The 16,085-nt window shown below is 38.5% G+C and overlaps 1 protein-coding gene across 1 annotated transcript; it reads left to right on the plus strand.

Annotated features, from left to right (window-relative positions):
- Positions 1 to 8,281: 8,281 nt before the first annotated feature.
- Positions 8,282 to 14,851, plus strand: LOC113996935 (serotriflin-like). Its single transcript, XM_027738362.2, has 7 exons — positions 8,282 to 8,341; positions 10,212 to 10,343; positions 11,805 to 11,895; positions 12,556 to 12,701; positions 13,296 to 13,390; positions 14,196 to 14,284; positions 14,724 to 14,851. Exons 1-7 carry the CDS (start codon positions 8,282 to 8,284, stop codon positions 14,849 to 14,851), a joined length of 741 nt encoding a protein of 246 aa, XP_027594163.1.
- Positions 14,852 to 16,085: the final 1,234 nt, after the last annotated feature.

Below are 16,085 nucleotides of genomic sequence, written 5' to 3' on the forward strand. Positions count from 1 at the left end.
TTCCACATGTACTTAGCAACATCTTTAGCACTTCAAGGGTGTCTTGGACATCTTGCTTTATATGAAATGGTGCCAAGTGCCTCCATATGGGTGTTGCATTTAGACTTAGGTCTCCACTAACCTAGAAGATCTCCTTCCCTCTGTCAGATTTAGAAATCTACATTTTAGATACCGTCTTTTAGTCAGACACAACTGTATTTTATGGCTTCTCTCAAAAGAGTCTATTCATCGACTTGTGAAGAATTGTATGTATTTGCTTTTCCCCACCTTTTCCACAGAAAAGCACTGACATAAGCACGTGTACCGAGATATCATTGATACTGCTGTGAATACCTGGATATTCTCCAGCAGCAGAAAGCTGTAAAAGATGAGTATCAGTTTCAATTAGGAAATATTATTTCCTTACCAGTTATTTTTCTGCACTCCATTACAGAACAGAGTGTTCTAGGTTCCTCTCTCTGGAATGAGTGTACATTTTCTATCAGATCATGTCTCTCTACAGGGGAAAACATTGCAGGATGCAGAAACCAGAATTCTATGCCTCTCTTTACAGCACTTTTTCTCAGGGCCTTTTTCAGGAAATTACATACTCCTTGCCTTTTTTCCCATCCCATGTTTCCTACACGTCAGGCTATGGAATGGCTCAGCTTTAGTGAGGGGTGTGGAAAGCCCTCTCAGGCAAGATATTCTGTGAATGTGTATATAAAAGACCCTCTGGTTGTGTAGGTTAGATCCATCTTTTATCAAGTAGTTTCCAAATTCAGAGTGTTATAAAATCTATGCTATTACAAAAAAAAATGGTGAGAAGCCACTCCACAAAGAACCTTGGTTGCGTCTATAGGTAGTTAGTTCAGAAATTATTATGAGTCAAACTGCAATTAATCAGCAATATCATTTCCAAATGGCTCTTCAAGCTGGGATTCCATGATTTTAAATGGAGATTCAATGAATACTTCTTTTCACTGCTCCAAATGTTTATCATTTGCTTACTATAACCAGTCCAATGGAATGCTCCATGTAAGATTTACTGATTTGTAAATTGGATTTTCCTTATATCTTTTACATTTTAACATAACTTTCTGTTGCACCAAGTTCAAGATATTTTTTACCAACTGAACACTATTACAAGAAGACCAAACTTCTTTCTGTGCCATCTACAATGCCTCTGGTTTACTCTTAAGTCAAATGCAAGAAAAGACTAAAATGCTCATAATAAACATTTAAGGAATATAAGCATGTAAAAGAATTCATTTAGGGTCCACCTTTTTTTAAAGATTTCACAGTAGAAGATCCTACATTGTTGTCACTATTGCTAATTAGAGGAAACCTTTTTTCAAGCAAATTCATGAAGCAAACAAAAAGGAATTAACAAAAATCTTCAATTTGTGTAGCTTGTTTTTCACAGACACCCATGTCTGAAGTCATTAACAGTGTAAACTGAAGTTGAGCCTGTAAAACCATTTTTATCCATGAGTACAATGCAAATATCTCCAGATCATCATTAAAATTGAGATGTCAATGACAATTTGAGTATGCATTTTTTTGTGTCTTCCACTATTAACTGGAGGAAAACAGATGTATTTTCCACTTTCTTTGAAAAAAAAATAAGAAATAAATAACTCACTTATTAATAACTATATCAAAGGTCAGTTTGCATTCTAAGAAATGTTACTTTGGTTTGTTTTCTCTGTTTCCTGTTCATCGGATTTATTTTAAATAACAGATTTGGTCTAAAAGATCCACTGTGCATAAATATGTTTTGTTTGGTTACACCTAACTATTGCAGACAAAGACATGTCTGAAAAAAATAGTACTGTTCTATGTGAGGTTTCCATGCTGAATTCTTTTGTGTTTACTTTCCTTGTATCCTTCTATATTATTAACATTCACTCATGACAACCATTCGTTTATTTGTTTTATGGGAGAGATGTGATTGAAGGGATGTAGTTTATCTCTGTCATTGACCTGTATCTGATAGTTTCACTTATTCTAATCTAATATTTTAAACAAATTAGATAAGCTGCTTCCTAATGGCAACTTTAGAAGTGTGTTTTATCTACTTGCTAAAAAGGAGATGAAAATGTCTAACTCAAATACAAGACTTTCACTTTTGAGTTGTCCCAGGAGTTGGAATGAGTTTTACCCCAGATTTCTTTTCTGGAGGCAGATTCTTGATGTCTCATGGTATAGAGTTAGAAAATGTTTCTAATTAATTACTACATCCAAAGTATAGCTGAAGTGCCAATCTGTACATGCTTAAAAAAGACTATTATGCATTTTTACCCTGCTCAGCTTTGCCACATTTCAACAGAGAAGATTGAAAAGAGCATGAACACACACACATATTGAGCTTCGATATGAAAAGTGTATCATTTTAGTGATTGAATCATTTACTAATTCATTTTGGACCTCATGAAAATGACTTTCACACACATACACACAGTTTCCTTCTGCAATTCCATATGTTAGACTTTAAAAGCAGTTATAGAGCAGTAAGACTAGGAAAGAACAAAGTTTATTATCCAGGGAAACCATGAACTCTTCTTGCTGCAATTTTTTTAGAACCATGTAGAAAAACAACTCTAAGGCACAGCCTACTTTTCACAGATCATTTTATGGGGGCAGAAGGGAGGGATAACAATTTTTTTTTAATTATTCCATAATACCGTGTTTATGTACAGTTACTGTTGGTTCATTTAGGTTTTTTGTTTATTTTCCTTGGTGATGAATAGTCACCAAGGCAATGGTTTCAAGTTTCACAGTGTCATGAAAGGACGTACTGTAACCACAGAACCCCAGATGGTTTGGGTTGGAAGGAACCTTAAAGATCATCAGGTTCCAACCCCTGCCACGGGCAGGGACATCTTCCATTAGACCAGGTTACTCAGAGCCCCATCCAACTTGGCCCTGAACATTTCCAGGGATGGGGCAGCCACAACACACTGCCAGCCTGCAGGTCTTCCTCCAACAGCACACCTGAGAGGTCACCTGGAGTCAATGGTCCCTAAAATGTCTCCTTTGAAAGAAAATTTCAATCCCTAAAGGCTGCAGATGTGCCACAGTGGGCCCCAAGCTGATCAGAACATCTGTTTGGACTGAAAGGTGCTGGAGAAGAGCCATGATGAGTAGCTTGGCTCTCTGAAGACCAAAGGCAGACATGGAATGCTGTGTTTTTCTGAGAAGCGCGGATTTTATCTACCTGCTTTTCATCCTGGCTGAACACACAACACCTCCCCCAGTTCAAAACTAATGGTGGAGAATTAGAATGCTGCTGCAGTCACAGTTTCCAATTTGCAGGTCATCTGTGCCCAACACCTCAGCCCTGGTTGTCCAACAGCCTTCAAAGACACTTTTGGCATTTACGTGCCTTGCCTTTGCCTGGGAGAGATCTTTTGGTGAGGCATCAACCCCTCTGACAGTAACTGATTGATTTATTAATTGATTGATTGATTACTCTGTTGGTTGTCTCCTCAATAATAATAATATGGAGAGGAAGGTGAGTTGGGTCACTTGGAAAAAATTAATAATGTTCCTTTTTGCCAAACAAGGTTAAGCCTGCAAGGTGTTCTGCATAGCTAAGAAAAAGATTTATACAAACTCTGAACCACACAGAACTGCCTGAATTTTAATGTAAAGCATTACTTGAGCTGTCATTAACTTCATTGGAAATAAAGAATTGAAGAAACTGGATTTTTGTCTTCCTTGCTTGAGATTAAATCACATTTTTGCAGCTCAGGTTTACGCAAGTGTTGGAAGAAGAACTTATAGTCAAATGTCTCAAGCTGAAATTTTTTAAGAACTTTCCATAGGTTTATCTTTAAAAATATACATATATTTGCAGAACTCTCTGGAATTAATTCTTAATTTATTTTTTTAATTAAATTGTTCCATCCCTTCAGGTAATCCACATGAGGAAGTGGAAATTGCTGTGCTACATTGTTCTTTGTACCATGGTTTCGGATGTCAGTTTTGTTAATCTTTTTTTACTTCCCAAGTATTTTAGTCATGGACCACTAATTGTAGCATATCTGACAATAATTCTTTATGGAACAAATGGGTTTAAGTATTTAAACAGGTGTGGTATGTTTCAAAGAAATACTTTGAGTAGTATAATTTCATTTGAACTGTACAAATAAAGCTCAGGTGACTGTAGAGAATCAATTAAAATTTCTGGGTACAGTGGATGGAGTAAAATAACGGAAGTGTCTCCCAGGACACTGAGAAACTGGAGATCCTAGACTGTCTCCCCTCACAGTCAAGAAAAATCCAATCTTAATAATCATGGTAGGTGGCTTATTAGGCTTTCTCGTGGTGATAACCTTGGTCTCATCAAGATTGTCCCAAGCACTTCAGATAAAAAAGCACCTTTTCTCTTATCTCAAAACATGGAAGGATGTGGGAGACCTTATCGCAAGGGACTTCCCGTCAGTGCTGCCCGCTATACAAAGAACAAGGGCAGCTGTGTTTTCCAACACAGGGGTTATAATTCAAGATTAAAATGCTGGCAACAGCACATAGCTGCAGAAATTCTGCAGAAATCTGGAGACAATGAAACAATATTGAGTTGTACTGTGGGCAGTAACCTCAACCCAGCATGGTGAAAAGGGTGCTCAGTGCAACACACCACAGCAAAGGCAAGGACGAGGAAGGGAACTCAAGAAAGGACAGGGGAGATGTGCTGATGCTTTATGCCTTCTGAAAGCCAACAGACACCACAGAAAGAAGCAAGACAGGTTGTGTTTGAGCAACAAGGACCTGTCAAAGCTGCCTTTGTGATATTATCTTATAAACGAGTGAAAGCAAAGAGTCTGCAAAAAGGAAAGGTGAGCTGAGCGATGCCAGGTTGGACAGGGCTCTAAACAATCTGGTCTAGTGGAAGGGGTTCCTGCTAATGGCAGGTGGTTGAAACTAGAAGATCTTTAGGTTCCTTTCCAACCCAAATCATTCTATGCCTCATTAGAGCAAAACACATGTTCCTCATCCCTCCAAAGAAGGAAAATGGAACACTTGCAGCCATTCTGCAAGTAGCTTACTCTTAAACAACACATGGAGTGAGCTATGTGTACAATAATCACAAAATCACAGAATCACAGAATCACAGAATCACAGAATGGTTTGGCTTGGAAGGAACCTTAAACACCATCCAGTTCCAACCACCCTTCCATGGGCAGGGCACCTTCCACTATCCCAGGTTGCTCCAAGCCTCATCCAATCTGTCTTTGAACACTTTCAGGGATGGGGCAGCCACAGCTTCTCTGGGCAACTTGTTCCAGGGTCTCACCATGCACTTATTAAGAATTTCTTCTTAGTATCTGGTATAAACTTGCCTTCTTTCAGTTTAAAGTCATTCCTATTTGTCCTATCACTGCATGCCCTTGTAAAAAGTGATGCCTAGTGCCACATCCTTAGTGAACTAATGGAATACAAACTTTATTCAGCAAACGGAAGTTCAGGAACCACTTGGAAGGAAATACCACTGTGTTGCCCATTGTGCAACATTGGACATTCTGCATGTGGCAAAGTTGCTGACTTACGTCTCTCCCTCAAAATATTTATCCCACTCTCTTGCCAGAGTCAGAAAAGACAATTGCAAAGCAACCAGTCCTAACCTCAAGCTTTTACTCTGTGAGCACATAAGCACTGTAGCTTGCTAAGCAAACTAGAAGCATTTTGGCCCAGTCAAAGTCAAAATGCTGCAAAAGGACAGGTCTTTCATCTTATCTTTTTCCTTGCCCTGGAGACAAGCAAAAGGAATCCAGAACAATGGAGTTGGATTGGTTAACTTTCAGGCACCTGTTTCTTAAGAAAATTCCTTCTTCCAAAATGGGCAGCCCCAAAGCTGATGTCATTTATCAGCAATAAATATTGACAAGGAAATAAAAGGGAACATGTATATATAGTGAGGGCCCTGGACTGAGGAGAGCCTCTCACTCTCCTGCCACTTCCACAAAAGGACTCTGACTGGCTGAAGGTAAAGTATGCAGAATTTAACTTCAGTCTTAGGATTTTATCCAAAGAGTCACTTGAGCAGTATTGATTGGGCTCGGTGCTCTGGAGGTTAATGGAGTTAATATCCAAGCACTGTCAAATGTGATAATTAAAAGAAAATGCTTATATTATCTCAGAGGAAGAATGTAAAATAAATAGTATCTTCTGCTCTGAAAGCACATCCTCCACCAGTGGGGGTGAGAAATGGCGTCAGTGGAGTCTAATTCCCATATTTCTTTAGATCAAAATGTACCACTTGGACCCACTTGCTTAATTCTTCAACTGTGAATATAAATAAATTCCTTTTGCAGAGCATGGTCTACAATGGGAAGTGTTTTTCTAATTTCTTTTGGATTATTTTTATGTTGAATTTATTTCACCTTAATATTGGGATATACCAGTACAGCTGAACTCAGAATTGTGTCATCTCTAAATGTTAACTATCTGTCCGAGCTTTCACTATTTAGGCTACTAAAATATCTAATACATATTATGTATGCAATAAGCTGATTGTCTTTTCTTAATACAGAGTGAATTTTTTTAAAATGAAAATAGTGTAAACTCAGAGAAGAAAAAAGTTATCAAAGTTTCTGAAAAGACAAATATTCCCCCTTTTCCAAACTTTCAAACCTGGTTTGCCCTGAAAGCTGATTTAGCTGGCGGGAGAAATGTTCTGCTGAGGAGTGAAACACCAGGCTAACCATGACTGTATTTTTAAAACAGAACATGGTTTCTAGCTTTGTAGCTATCAATTTATGTATTTTTTCTTTTACACTTAATCAAATTTGCATGAAACCTCAGGTTTTCATGTAGAGCTGCCTAAAAGTGCATTGCTGGCATTTGTCTTTTCAGAAGGATAGAAATAATTTAGTGGATTGAACACTATTGACAGTGAAGGATAATTGTATCTGAGAATCAGCATCTTTTGGCTTTGAAAGTAAAGCCCAACACTTTTAGTCCAAGGGACAGATTTGATGGTACAGTCGAAGATGTGCAGAAGTATTTTAACTGTTTAACTCTGGATCTGGAAATGTTTTATGTTTCCAGCTGCAGCACTTATCTGGGGAGTTCCAGAGAGATTTTGTTTCTGCATGTAAAGGCAAGATAACTACTCAGTGGTCAAAGATGCCTCTTCAGTTTATGAATTTATTCATCAATATCAGTGAGATCCCTGCCTCTACCTCATGCAAGTGATTTCCCTATGAAATTATGGGAAAACAAGCTAAAGACCGAATATCTGAATGACATGATAGGACAAAGGGTAACTGTTCTAAACTAAAGTAGGGTCAATTTAGAGTAGATGTAAGAAGGAATATTACAGTTAGTTTCCCTATCAAGCAGGATTTCCTAGATCTCTACCACTGACTTGTACTGCTCACACTGTGGATTTTTCTCAGAGGCCAGATCTAAGGTTTATTATGTTTAATGGTTTTTGTCTATTTTCCTCTTACTTCAATCTGTTTTAAGGTAGCCTCTTGAGTTCAGTTAGTCTTTCTTAGGGTTTTACCACATCTTTGCATTAACTCTTATATATCTTCATCAGTACAAAGACATGTATTTTTTGCTTCTTCTCACATGTAGAAAAAACATCCTATATACACAAGTGGGTTTCAGACTGTCTGTGTATCTCTGTGGTATTTGCTTCTATAAGGTGTCTTAGGAGTCAGAGGGCAATAGCCAACATTATTTGGTAATATTATCATATATGAAAGTTTTCTTTATGTCTCAGTGTCAGGTGTAACATGAGGGTGATCACCACCATTAAATCAGCCCTTATGAGGTTGACTTAATGAGGAAACAGGGAGTAGAGACAGAAGGGGAGACAACTGTTGGTGTGTTTAGTGCTCCACACAAAAAAACCAGTTCTCACTATGGATGATGCTTGAGCAGGACACTGATGTGACAGCACTGAACACATTAATGGGCTTTTTTTTAATACAAGGAAGCAAAGATGAAAGAAATGCTGCAAATTCAAGATATCTTGAATAAAGAAGTTCAAAGGGGGACTGATCCAAGGAACACATACCTTTATGCTACTTACAGTCCCTGCTTCAATGCAAGGTGGAATCTTCTGTCTGTAGGAGACAGTGGTGTCCATGCACCATCATACACTCATTTGTACAGTTTCAGCACATCCAGCTTATATTCAGGATCCACTAAAATAAACTTCTTTGTGCAGGCTTGACTTTGTAACAGTTTTGCATCTCTCACATACCACGTTATGCCATGAACTATATGGAACAGAGATTAATGGACTTTGGGGTTTTGTGGTTTTTCTTTTCCCCCTGTAGAAATGAATCTACTAACTGCAATCATTTTCCTGGCTGCTCTGCTACACCAGTGTGATGGACAGGTAGGAATATTCATCTATGCAAAACAGCCATATCTGAGCACATTGTGCAGGTACCTGACCTGGTGCAGTCTGGTCTAGTGATCTCCAGATATTTACAGTCCAGGGGTGAAATTATTGTTAACATATTAATATAGCACATCAAAGATGAACTCTTATATTTCATGAGGTTTGTATTATTATTGTTATTAATTATTATTATTATTATTATTATTATTATTATTATTATTATTATTATTATTATTATTATTATTATTATTATTATTTGTATATTGGTTGAGCAACCTGATCTAGTGGAAGGTGTCCCTGTCCATGACAGGTGGTTTGGAGCTACTGAATCTTTAAGGCACCTTCCAACCCAAACCATTCTGTGATTCTGCCTATCACAATATTCTTCCCTTTGTGAGATTAATTTTAAAAACGCATTTTCCACAGATAAATAAACAATTTAGCTAAGAACCAGAAATATGATTTTTAAATCTCTTAGAGAGGATTAACCTTGTAAGATGTAGAGATCTATGATGTAGGAATTTAAATGTGAGCTGTTTATCAAGACCTTATTAATGAATGAAAATAAATAAGTACTTCAGGGAACCAAGTAGTCTCTTTCTTCTATAAATCTCAGGGGAAATATGTCCTAAGTTGCTTCTTTCCTTTACCTGAGTATAGCAGTAGCCTAAAATAAGTGGCTGAGTTGTTATTTCTACCACTGCAAATGTCTTAATTTAAACAAGATGTACTACGCTTCTTCTTGGGGTAGGTTCAGTTGCCCAAACATGTCTCAGTGCAGCTTGAGACTCTCCAGGGTCCCTGAGCCACTCACAAGTGGCTGTACAGTGAGCTACACATATCTAGGGCTCTCTGGACACCTCAAATGGCATTAGATGCCATTTTAAGCCACTAACCACATTCCTTAAAACCTAGAGTTGAGCTGTGAAGGCAAAGCAGTGGGATTCATTCATAACATTTGGACATTTCAAAATTTAGTCTCATTTTATGTTTTTTTCATTGACCATAAAGGTAAACTGAGATGACTTTTGGATGTTTACATTTATTCGATGGATATATAGAACTAAATAAGATGAACCAGTACCTAGAAAAGAGACCTTTGCACCAATGGTAGAACCCATCTCACTGACTTCAGCATCAAAGTATTAGTTGTTCAGATCTCTGTCAGTCTCACTACTAATGGAGGAGGAGGTACTTAAGAAAATGCTTCTTCCAGTTCTAAAATGAAGTGCAGATGTCATGGACTGAGCTTCCTGTGCCCTCTCCAGTAATGACAAAGACAATGAAGGTGTCTTAGACTGAGATGCTTCAGGTTTAGATATTAAGTAGGAAGAATCTTTTCCTGAGGGATGTTTTAGCCTGAAAACTCCAGTGTAAGCATTGCAGCTCCTTTTCTGTGCAAGGACTGATGCCCTCACAATGTTGTTTAAGAGACAACCCAAGTCATTCATTGGTTTCTTGACCTAAGGTACTTCAGAAGGTTTGCAAACAGTCCCAAGTTCTAATGCAGCTTCACATACTTCCAGAGCTTACAACACACAAGAGCTAGAAGAGGCTTTTTTCAGTGCACACAAGAGGTCTAAGCCAGCCTTGAGATTTGGTTCCAGAGCTAAGCTTTCTCCATGTTTGATGTGGAGAAATCTGAGGGCACTATTCCTACCTACAAATTTCATTTAAGGTCACATCTCCTAGTGAAAAGTGCACTTTAAACCAAGGAGAGAAGGAAAAAAATATTGTAATAATATAAGAACAAATAAAAGATTGTTGAGAATTTCCAAGAAACTTTGTATTGAGGAGAAGCTCATAATTTATCTTGTTTATTAAACTTCTGTTAACTGGGACCTTCACTGTTGTTGTTTTCCAGGGTTTTCCAGATAAAACAGTGAAAATTTTCTCCTTTCCTAATTCTAAGCTTAAAAACCAAAAAGAGATCCTTGATCAACACAATGAAATACGCAGATCTGTACTTCCCACGGCCAGGAACATGTTGAAGATGGTAAGCTATGCATTACAACTTGCCTGCTTTTCTTTTAAAAGACAGGACAGAGAAACCCCAGTATCAAAGCAGTCTGAGGGATGAAGAGGTTGAAAGCAGCCCTGAAAAGAAGGCCTTGGGGGTGTTGGTGGATGAGAAACTCAACATGAGCCAGCAATGCCCACGTGCAGCCCAGAAAGCAAACTGTGTCCTGGGCTCCTCCCCAGCAGTGTGGGCAGAATGGAAAGGGAGGGAATTCTGTCCCCTCAGGTGAGACCCCACCTGCAGAGCTGCCTCCAGCTCTGGGGTCCCCAGCATCAGAAGGACATGGAACTGCTGGAGTGAGTCCAAGGGAGACCACAAAATCAATCAGAGGGCTGGAGCAGCTCTGCTGTGCAGACAGACTGAGAAAATTGGGGCTGTTCAGCCTGGAGAAGAGAATGCTCTAAGGAGATCTTAGAGCCCCTTCCAGTACCTAAAGTGGGTCTATAAGAAAGATGGGGGAAAACATTTTATCAGGCCCTCTTGCAATAACAGAAGGGTTAATGGTGCTCATTTAAAAGAGGGTTGATTTAGATTAGATATAGGAAGAAGATTTTTAATGATAAGAGTGGTGACACACTGGCAGAGATTGCCAAGAGAAACTATGGCTGCCCCATCCCTGGAACTGTTCAAGGACAGGTTGAATGGAGCTCTGGGTAGCCTGCTCTAGTTGAAGGTGTCCCTGCTCATTGCAGAGGGCTTGGACTAGATGACCCTTCAAGGTCCATTCCAACCCAAACTATCTATGATTCCATAATTCCTAAAAGCAAAACACATGCCCTGGATGAAGCAAAGAGCATGTGAAGCAAAGGAGGAGCAGAAGTCCGAGCAGCAGCTTCTGAATCACACACTGTCAGGGGGGAGATAAAACACCTAGATCTGCATAACCATTTGTCCTCACCTGAGTTTGCTCTGCCCATCATTTCTCCCATCCCTTTCACTCCTGATATTCCTTGTTATCCCTATCCCATGAGCAGATGAACTGGTTGGTGTTTTGTGGTTAAGCCTGCACAGCGAGACTTGCAAACATTCCCCAGGTTCAAAGCCCAGCTGGTGCTTCTTAGTCCATCTCAGCTGTACCTAGGTCGAAAATCAGTTCTATACTATTTAGTGCACTGCTCCCTGAGGTGTTCACTCAGACACAAGTCTGACAGAAAGCAACAGTATGTTATAAAAATCCTAATAATCAGGAGCATCTGGAGATCAGGACTGTCTGATGTAACTGTGCAGAGTTACCTGCTCTGGAATCTTCAAGAGCAGAAAAATGTGGTTCCTGTGCCCCAGGAGTGTAAACTGGCATGACTCCTTTCCTTTCTGTTGAGGACCATGGGAACATTCAGTACACAAGACCCAAGCCATTCCCCATTTTTTTTTTTTTATTTCTCATGAACAGCACTAACCTATTTATGACCTGGATACTTCTTCCTTTGTGTCTTTCAGGTGTGGAGTGATAAAGCTGCCAAAAATGCTCAGAAGTGGGCAAATACGTGTCAGATGAGAATCAGTCCAAGGGAGCAGAGAACCCTTAATGGTAGTGACAAGGATGGAATCTGAGCTGATGGGTTAATGTTTGCAGATGACCCCTGGGAATGTGAAATAGAAATAAAGATAACTTTTAATCTGTTGTAGAACTGCTTTTTAGGATTATTAGAATAGTTATTATTATTAGAATACCTTTTTAGGACCTGGTCTAGCAAAAGGTGTCCCCATATGTGGTAGAGGGACTGGAACTAGATGATCTTTAGGTCCCTTACAACACAAACCATTCTATGATTCTATGATTATTAAACACAAACCCATCATCTTTGTCAGATAAATACCCCAAAGGACAATTTGGTTGAACTGGAGAGTATGTACTTGCCCTATATTTGTACCTTTCAAGTGTCCACTTTTGTCTCCCACTGGAAACAAGACAGTGCCATAGACGCCTGTTGGTGTGACTAAGTACAGACATTTTTGTGTAAAGTTTTGTGGTCTAAGTATCTGTGCCTGAAAGCTCATAAAATCAGAGTAACATTTCCTGCAGCTTTCAGAGGATGAGGTGGACTGTCCTCCTCTTAAAATCACAGGACAAAGAGATTGGCATCCCGGACTTTTTTTTTTGGACTAAAACTCCAACCCTTCTGTCCCACCCCCCACCCCACAGCTTGCTTCTCTCCTAAGGAATAAACCAAACTTATTTCTGCTGCAGGTGTCACCTGTGGTGAGAATGTGCTGCTATCCTCTTACCCAAGAACATGGCCTGAAACAATCCAAACATGGTACAGTCAGTCTTCCAATTTCAAATATGGGTATGGAGCAACCTCCAAAAATGTCAACATTGAGAGCTACACTCAGGTAAGGAAAACTGAAACACAGTGCACTAAAATTACAGCAGTACAGTTAAGGCAGCTGGGAGTTATTTATAATTATTAAAAAAATATGAGTGTCATCAAACTATTATTATCCTCTACATTCTGATGCGAAGATGAATGATAAATTAAAATTCTTTTCTATCTAATTATGCAGCAATGGAACCAGTATTTTTTAAGAGCTGTCCATAAAAGAAACACTATTCTGTAGAAATAATTTAGAAATACCTTTAATTTAAAAATACCTTTAATTTAAAAATATCTTTAAATAAATACATTTAATTTAGAAATAAATATTTTCTATATATGGATGAAATTCCTGATAAGAATTGTCAAAACAAAATATCCAAGATGAAAGTATTTGACCTTAAACTTAAGTCTCCTCCCAGAAAATATGTTCAAAAACATTTGGAGATGATAAACTCGTTTTTCTATGTATTCTTTCTGACTACTAAACTGTAAACTTAAAAGCTAAATAGAAAAAAAATGAAAGAAAAAATACCTTCTGTTATTTTGTGAGCTTTATGTTGAGAATTCAATAAAGATGATTGAAATAATGTGCTTATTTTTTATTCTACAGCTAATCTGGTACAACAGTTACCAGGTTGGATGTGCAGTTTCCTACTGCCCTACGAACTCCTACAAGTACTTTTACGTTTGCCAATACTGCCCTGCGTACGTACTGCCTGCTTACTCATTATGGATATGGATAATTGTGGATTATGGATATGTTTCCCAAACCCCCTGTGCCCCACTGGCCATGTGTAGGATAAAATGACCGCAGTCTACTTTAACCTTTTATAGTTTTTAAAATACTAATGTGAATTGTGAGCTTAACAGCAGGTTTAAATAGCAATATTTATTTTATTTCACATTGAAACAGTTATTAGGGAAATTTCAGCAGATGAACAAAGGTGTATCTCTGGCAGAATCAGGCATAAACCATGCTATAACTTGGACCACAAAGCAGAAAGTCAGATGCATAGTGAAAGCCAAGAGCAAATGAATATTTAGAGGTAAATAGCCCATCTCAAGCAGCTGGTGTCAGAAAGGGTCTGCTGAGGTTATTAAGCAACCTAGTCTAGTGGAAGGTGTCCCTGCCCATGGCAGGGGGTTGGAACAAGGTGATCTTTAAGGTGTCTCCCAACCCAAATAATTTTATGATTCTGTGATTTTATGATTGCCTTATAAGCTCCAAACACTTGCAAACCATTAGAAAAGCAGAGCTAGAAAGCATATAATTTTTTTGTAGATAATGCTATACAAGTAGTCAATTAATTTTGTTTCTCTAAACCTTATTGTCCCTCTTATTTAAAATCAAATTTATTGTTTTCTATGAATATCTGAAATTAAAACATGACTGCCTATGAAAATACTTTTATCCAAAAACTTCTGGATGCCTTTCATTGCTATAACTCCTCTTAATGGCCCAGATCTTCATGTTAATCTTGTCATGCCTTGTATTTCTTTCAAATTTCAGAGGAAATAATGCAATGCAAATAGCTACACCTTACAGAAGTGGACCAAAATGTGCAGACTGTCCTGGCCACTGTGACAAAGGGCTTTGCAGTAAGTGACTCTGTTCTCCTCCTGAAAACAAACATTGCATTACCTCAGATAGTGATGTTGATCCTGTGTAGCATTTTACTTTTGCATAGTTATTTCTTGCTAATCTGGATGAAAGATCCTAGAGCTGGCCTTTCATTACCCACCCCTTGCAATAACAGTGGTTAAATATCCCACCAGAACAGGCACAACCCTGAGCAGGGGTGGGTTGGACCAGATGAGCTCCAGAGGTGCCTTCCAATCTCAACCAGGTGGTTGATACCCACCTTTCCACCTGCATTCCCTTTCTATAATATTCAAGCAATGTTAACAGCAGAGAAAAAGTACAAAGATTATATAGACCAGAAAAACTCAAATCTTTCTGGAAAATGCAGAAGTATCAAACCAAAACTTGGTTTTCAATTAATATTTCACGTCTTTGTTTCTCTCTCTTTTATTTTAGCCAATCCTTGCAAGTATCAAGACCTCCTTGGAAACTGCAAGAACCTGAAAACTTTGTTTGGCTGTAGCCACTCACTGGTGAAGCAGAAGTGTCCTGCAACCTGCAAATGCACCACTCAAATCATATAAAGTCCTGGTGGATGTCATTACAGCTGCTGTGAGACTCATAGGAGAAGTGTAGAACTCACTGTGAAGTGTATTCACCCTCAGTGCATCTGCTCAGATTGACCTATAGATAACAATTTTATCTGGAATCTTACCATTACTTTAGTCCTAAATTAGACTAGTACCCCAAAATAAGTTCTGATGTTATTTTAGGCTTTGTAAAAATTATGCTTAAACTACTAATGTGTTATTTTGTGGCTTTCCTTGCAGTGGATCTGCCACTGATTAATTTCTTTTTAATGGGAAAAACACTTTTAAGACACTTCAGGGGTTTTTTGCATAATATATTAAATGCCACTAAACTTTCTTCTGTTACCTTTTTGCTGATCGTCAGTGGAACATATTCCTGCTAAATAAACACATGATTTACAAACAGAGCTGGTTCACAAACAGAGCTTTTAATCAAAGTTATTTGTAAATCAAGGGTTTGGTTTTTTAAATTTGGAAAATTCTTGCTGGATATTTTGAGGCTCTTTTACACTTCATGTGACTGTGGACGAGACAGGAAGAGAAATACAAAGCAAAGAGAGATGTAATTTTTGTACAGGCGAAATAGGAGGCACACATTGAATCTGACAACTTGTACTTTGTGACCTAAACACAAAGATTCTGATAAATCTGTTTGTGCAGGTGATAAACGGTGCCTTCCTACTAATCTTTTTCCTTACGCTTTCCCAAAATGATACATCCTGGTGCCATTCAGGATGCACTAGGATGCCCCAGAGGCACTCCAACTGCTCCTCAAGATTACTGCTGGTCTTCCATAGCTCTCCAGTCACATATACCAGCCCTGAGCAGGGCAGATCCTACTTGTCACCTTCCCTTCCTATTTTAGACCAGTAAAAATAATTTTCTCCTTAGGACTGCAATTCTGGTTCAAGACACAGGAGGGTGAGCCATACCCAGACATTGATCTGCTTCGCTTTTTCATTTTGTTACCCGTATAAAGGACTTCTCCTTCCTTTAGATATTAAATTTCTGGGCCTACCATGGCCTGATTTTAACACTTGCTTGCACAGAATTTCTTAGTTAATACTGGCTGAATAAATAATCACTATATATAGAAGCTTTTTGGGAGTGGTTTCTTCCCCTCTATTGTCTCATCCTGTCTCTGTTGGTCAGATTACTATCATATTAAAGCAATTGATAGCATCAAATTAAGGTTTCCAGGATATCCATGACTAATTCTGGTAGGCTT

This window comes from Pipra filicauda, unplaced genomic scaffold, assembly GCF_003945595.2.
Source record: "Pipra filicauda isolate LSUMZ 115617 unplaced genomic scaffold, ASM394559v2 scaffold155_size1731166_pilon, whole genome shotgun sequence".
Lineage (NCBI taxonomy): Eukaryota > Metazoa > Chordata > Aves > Passeriformes > Pipridae > Pipra > Pipra filicauda.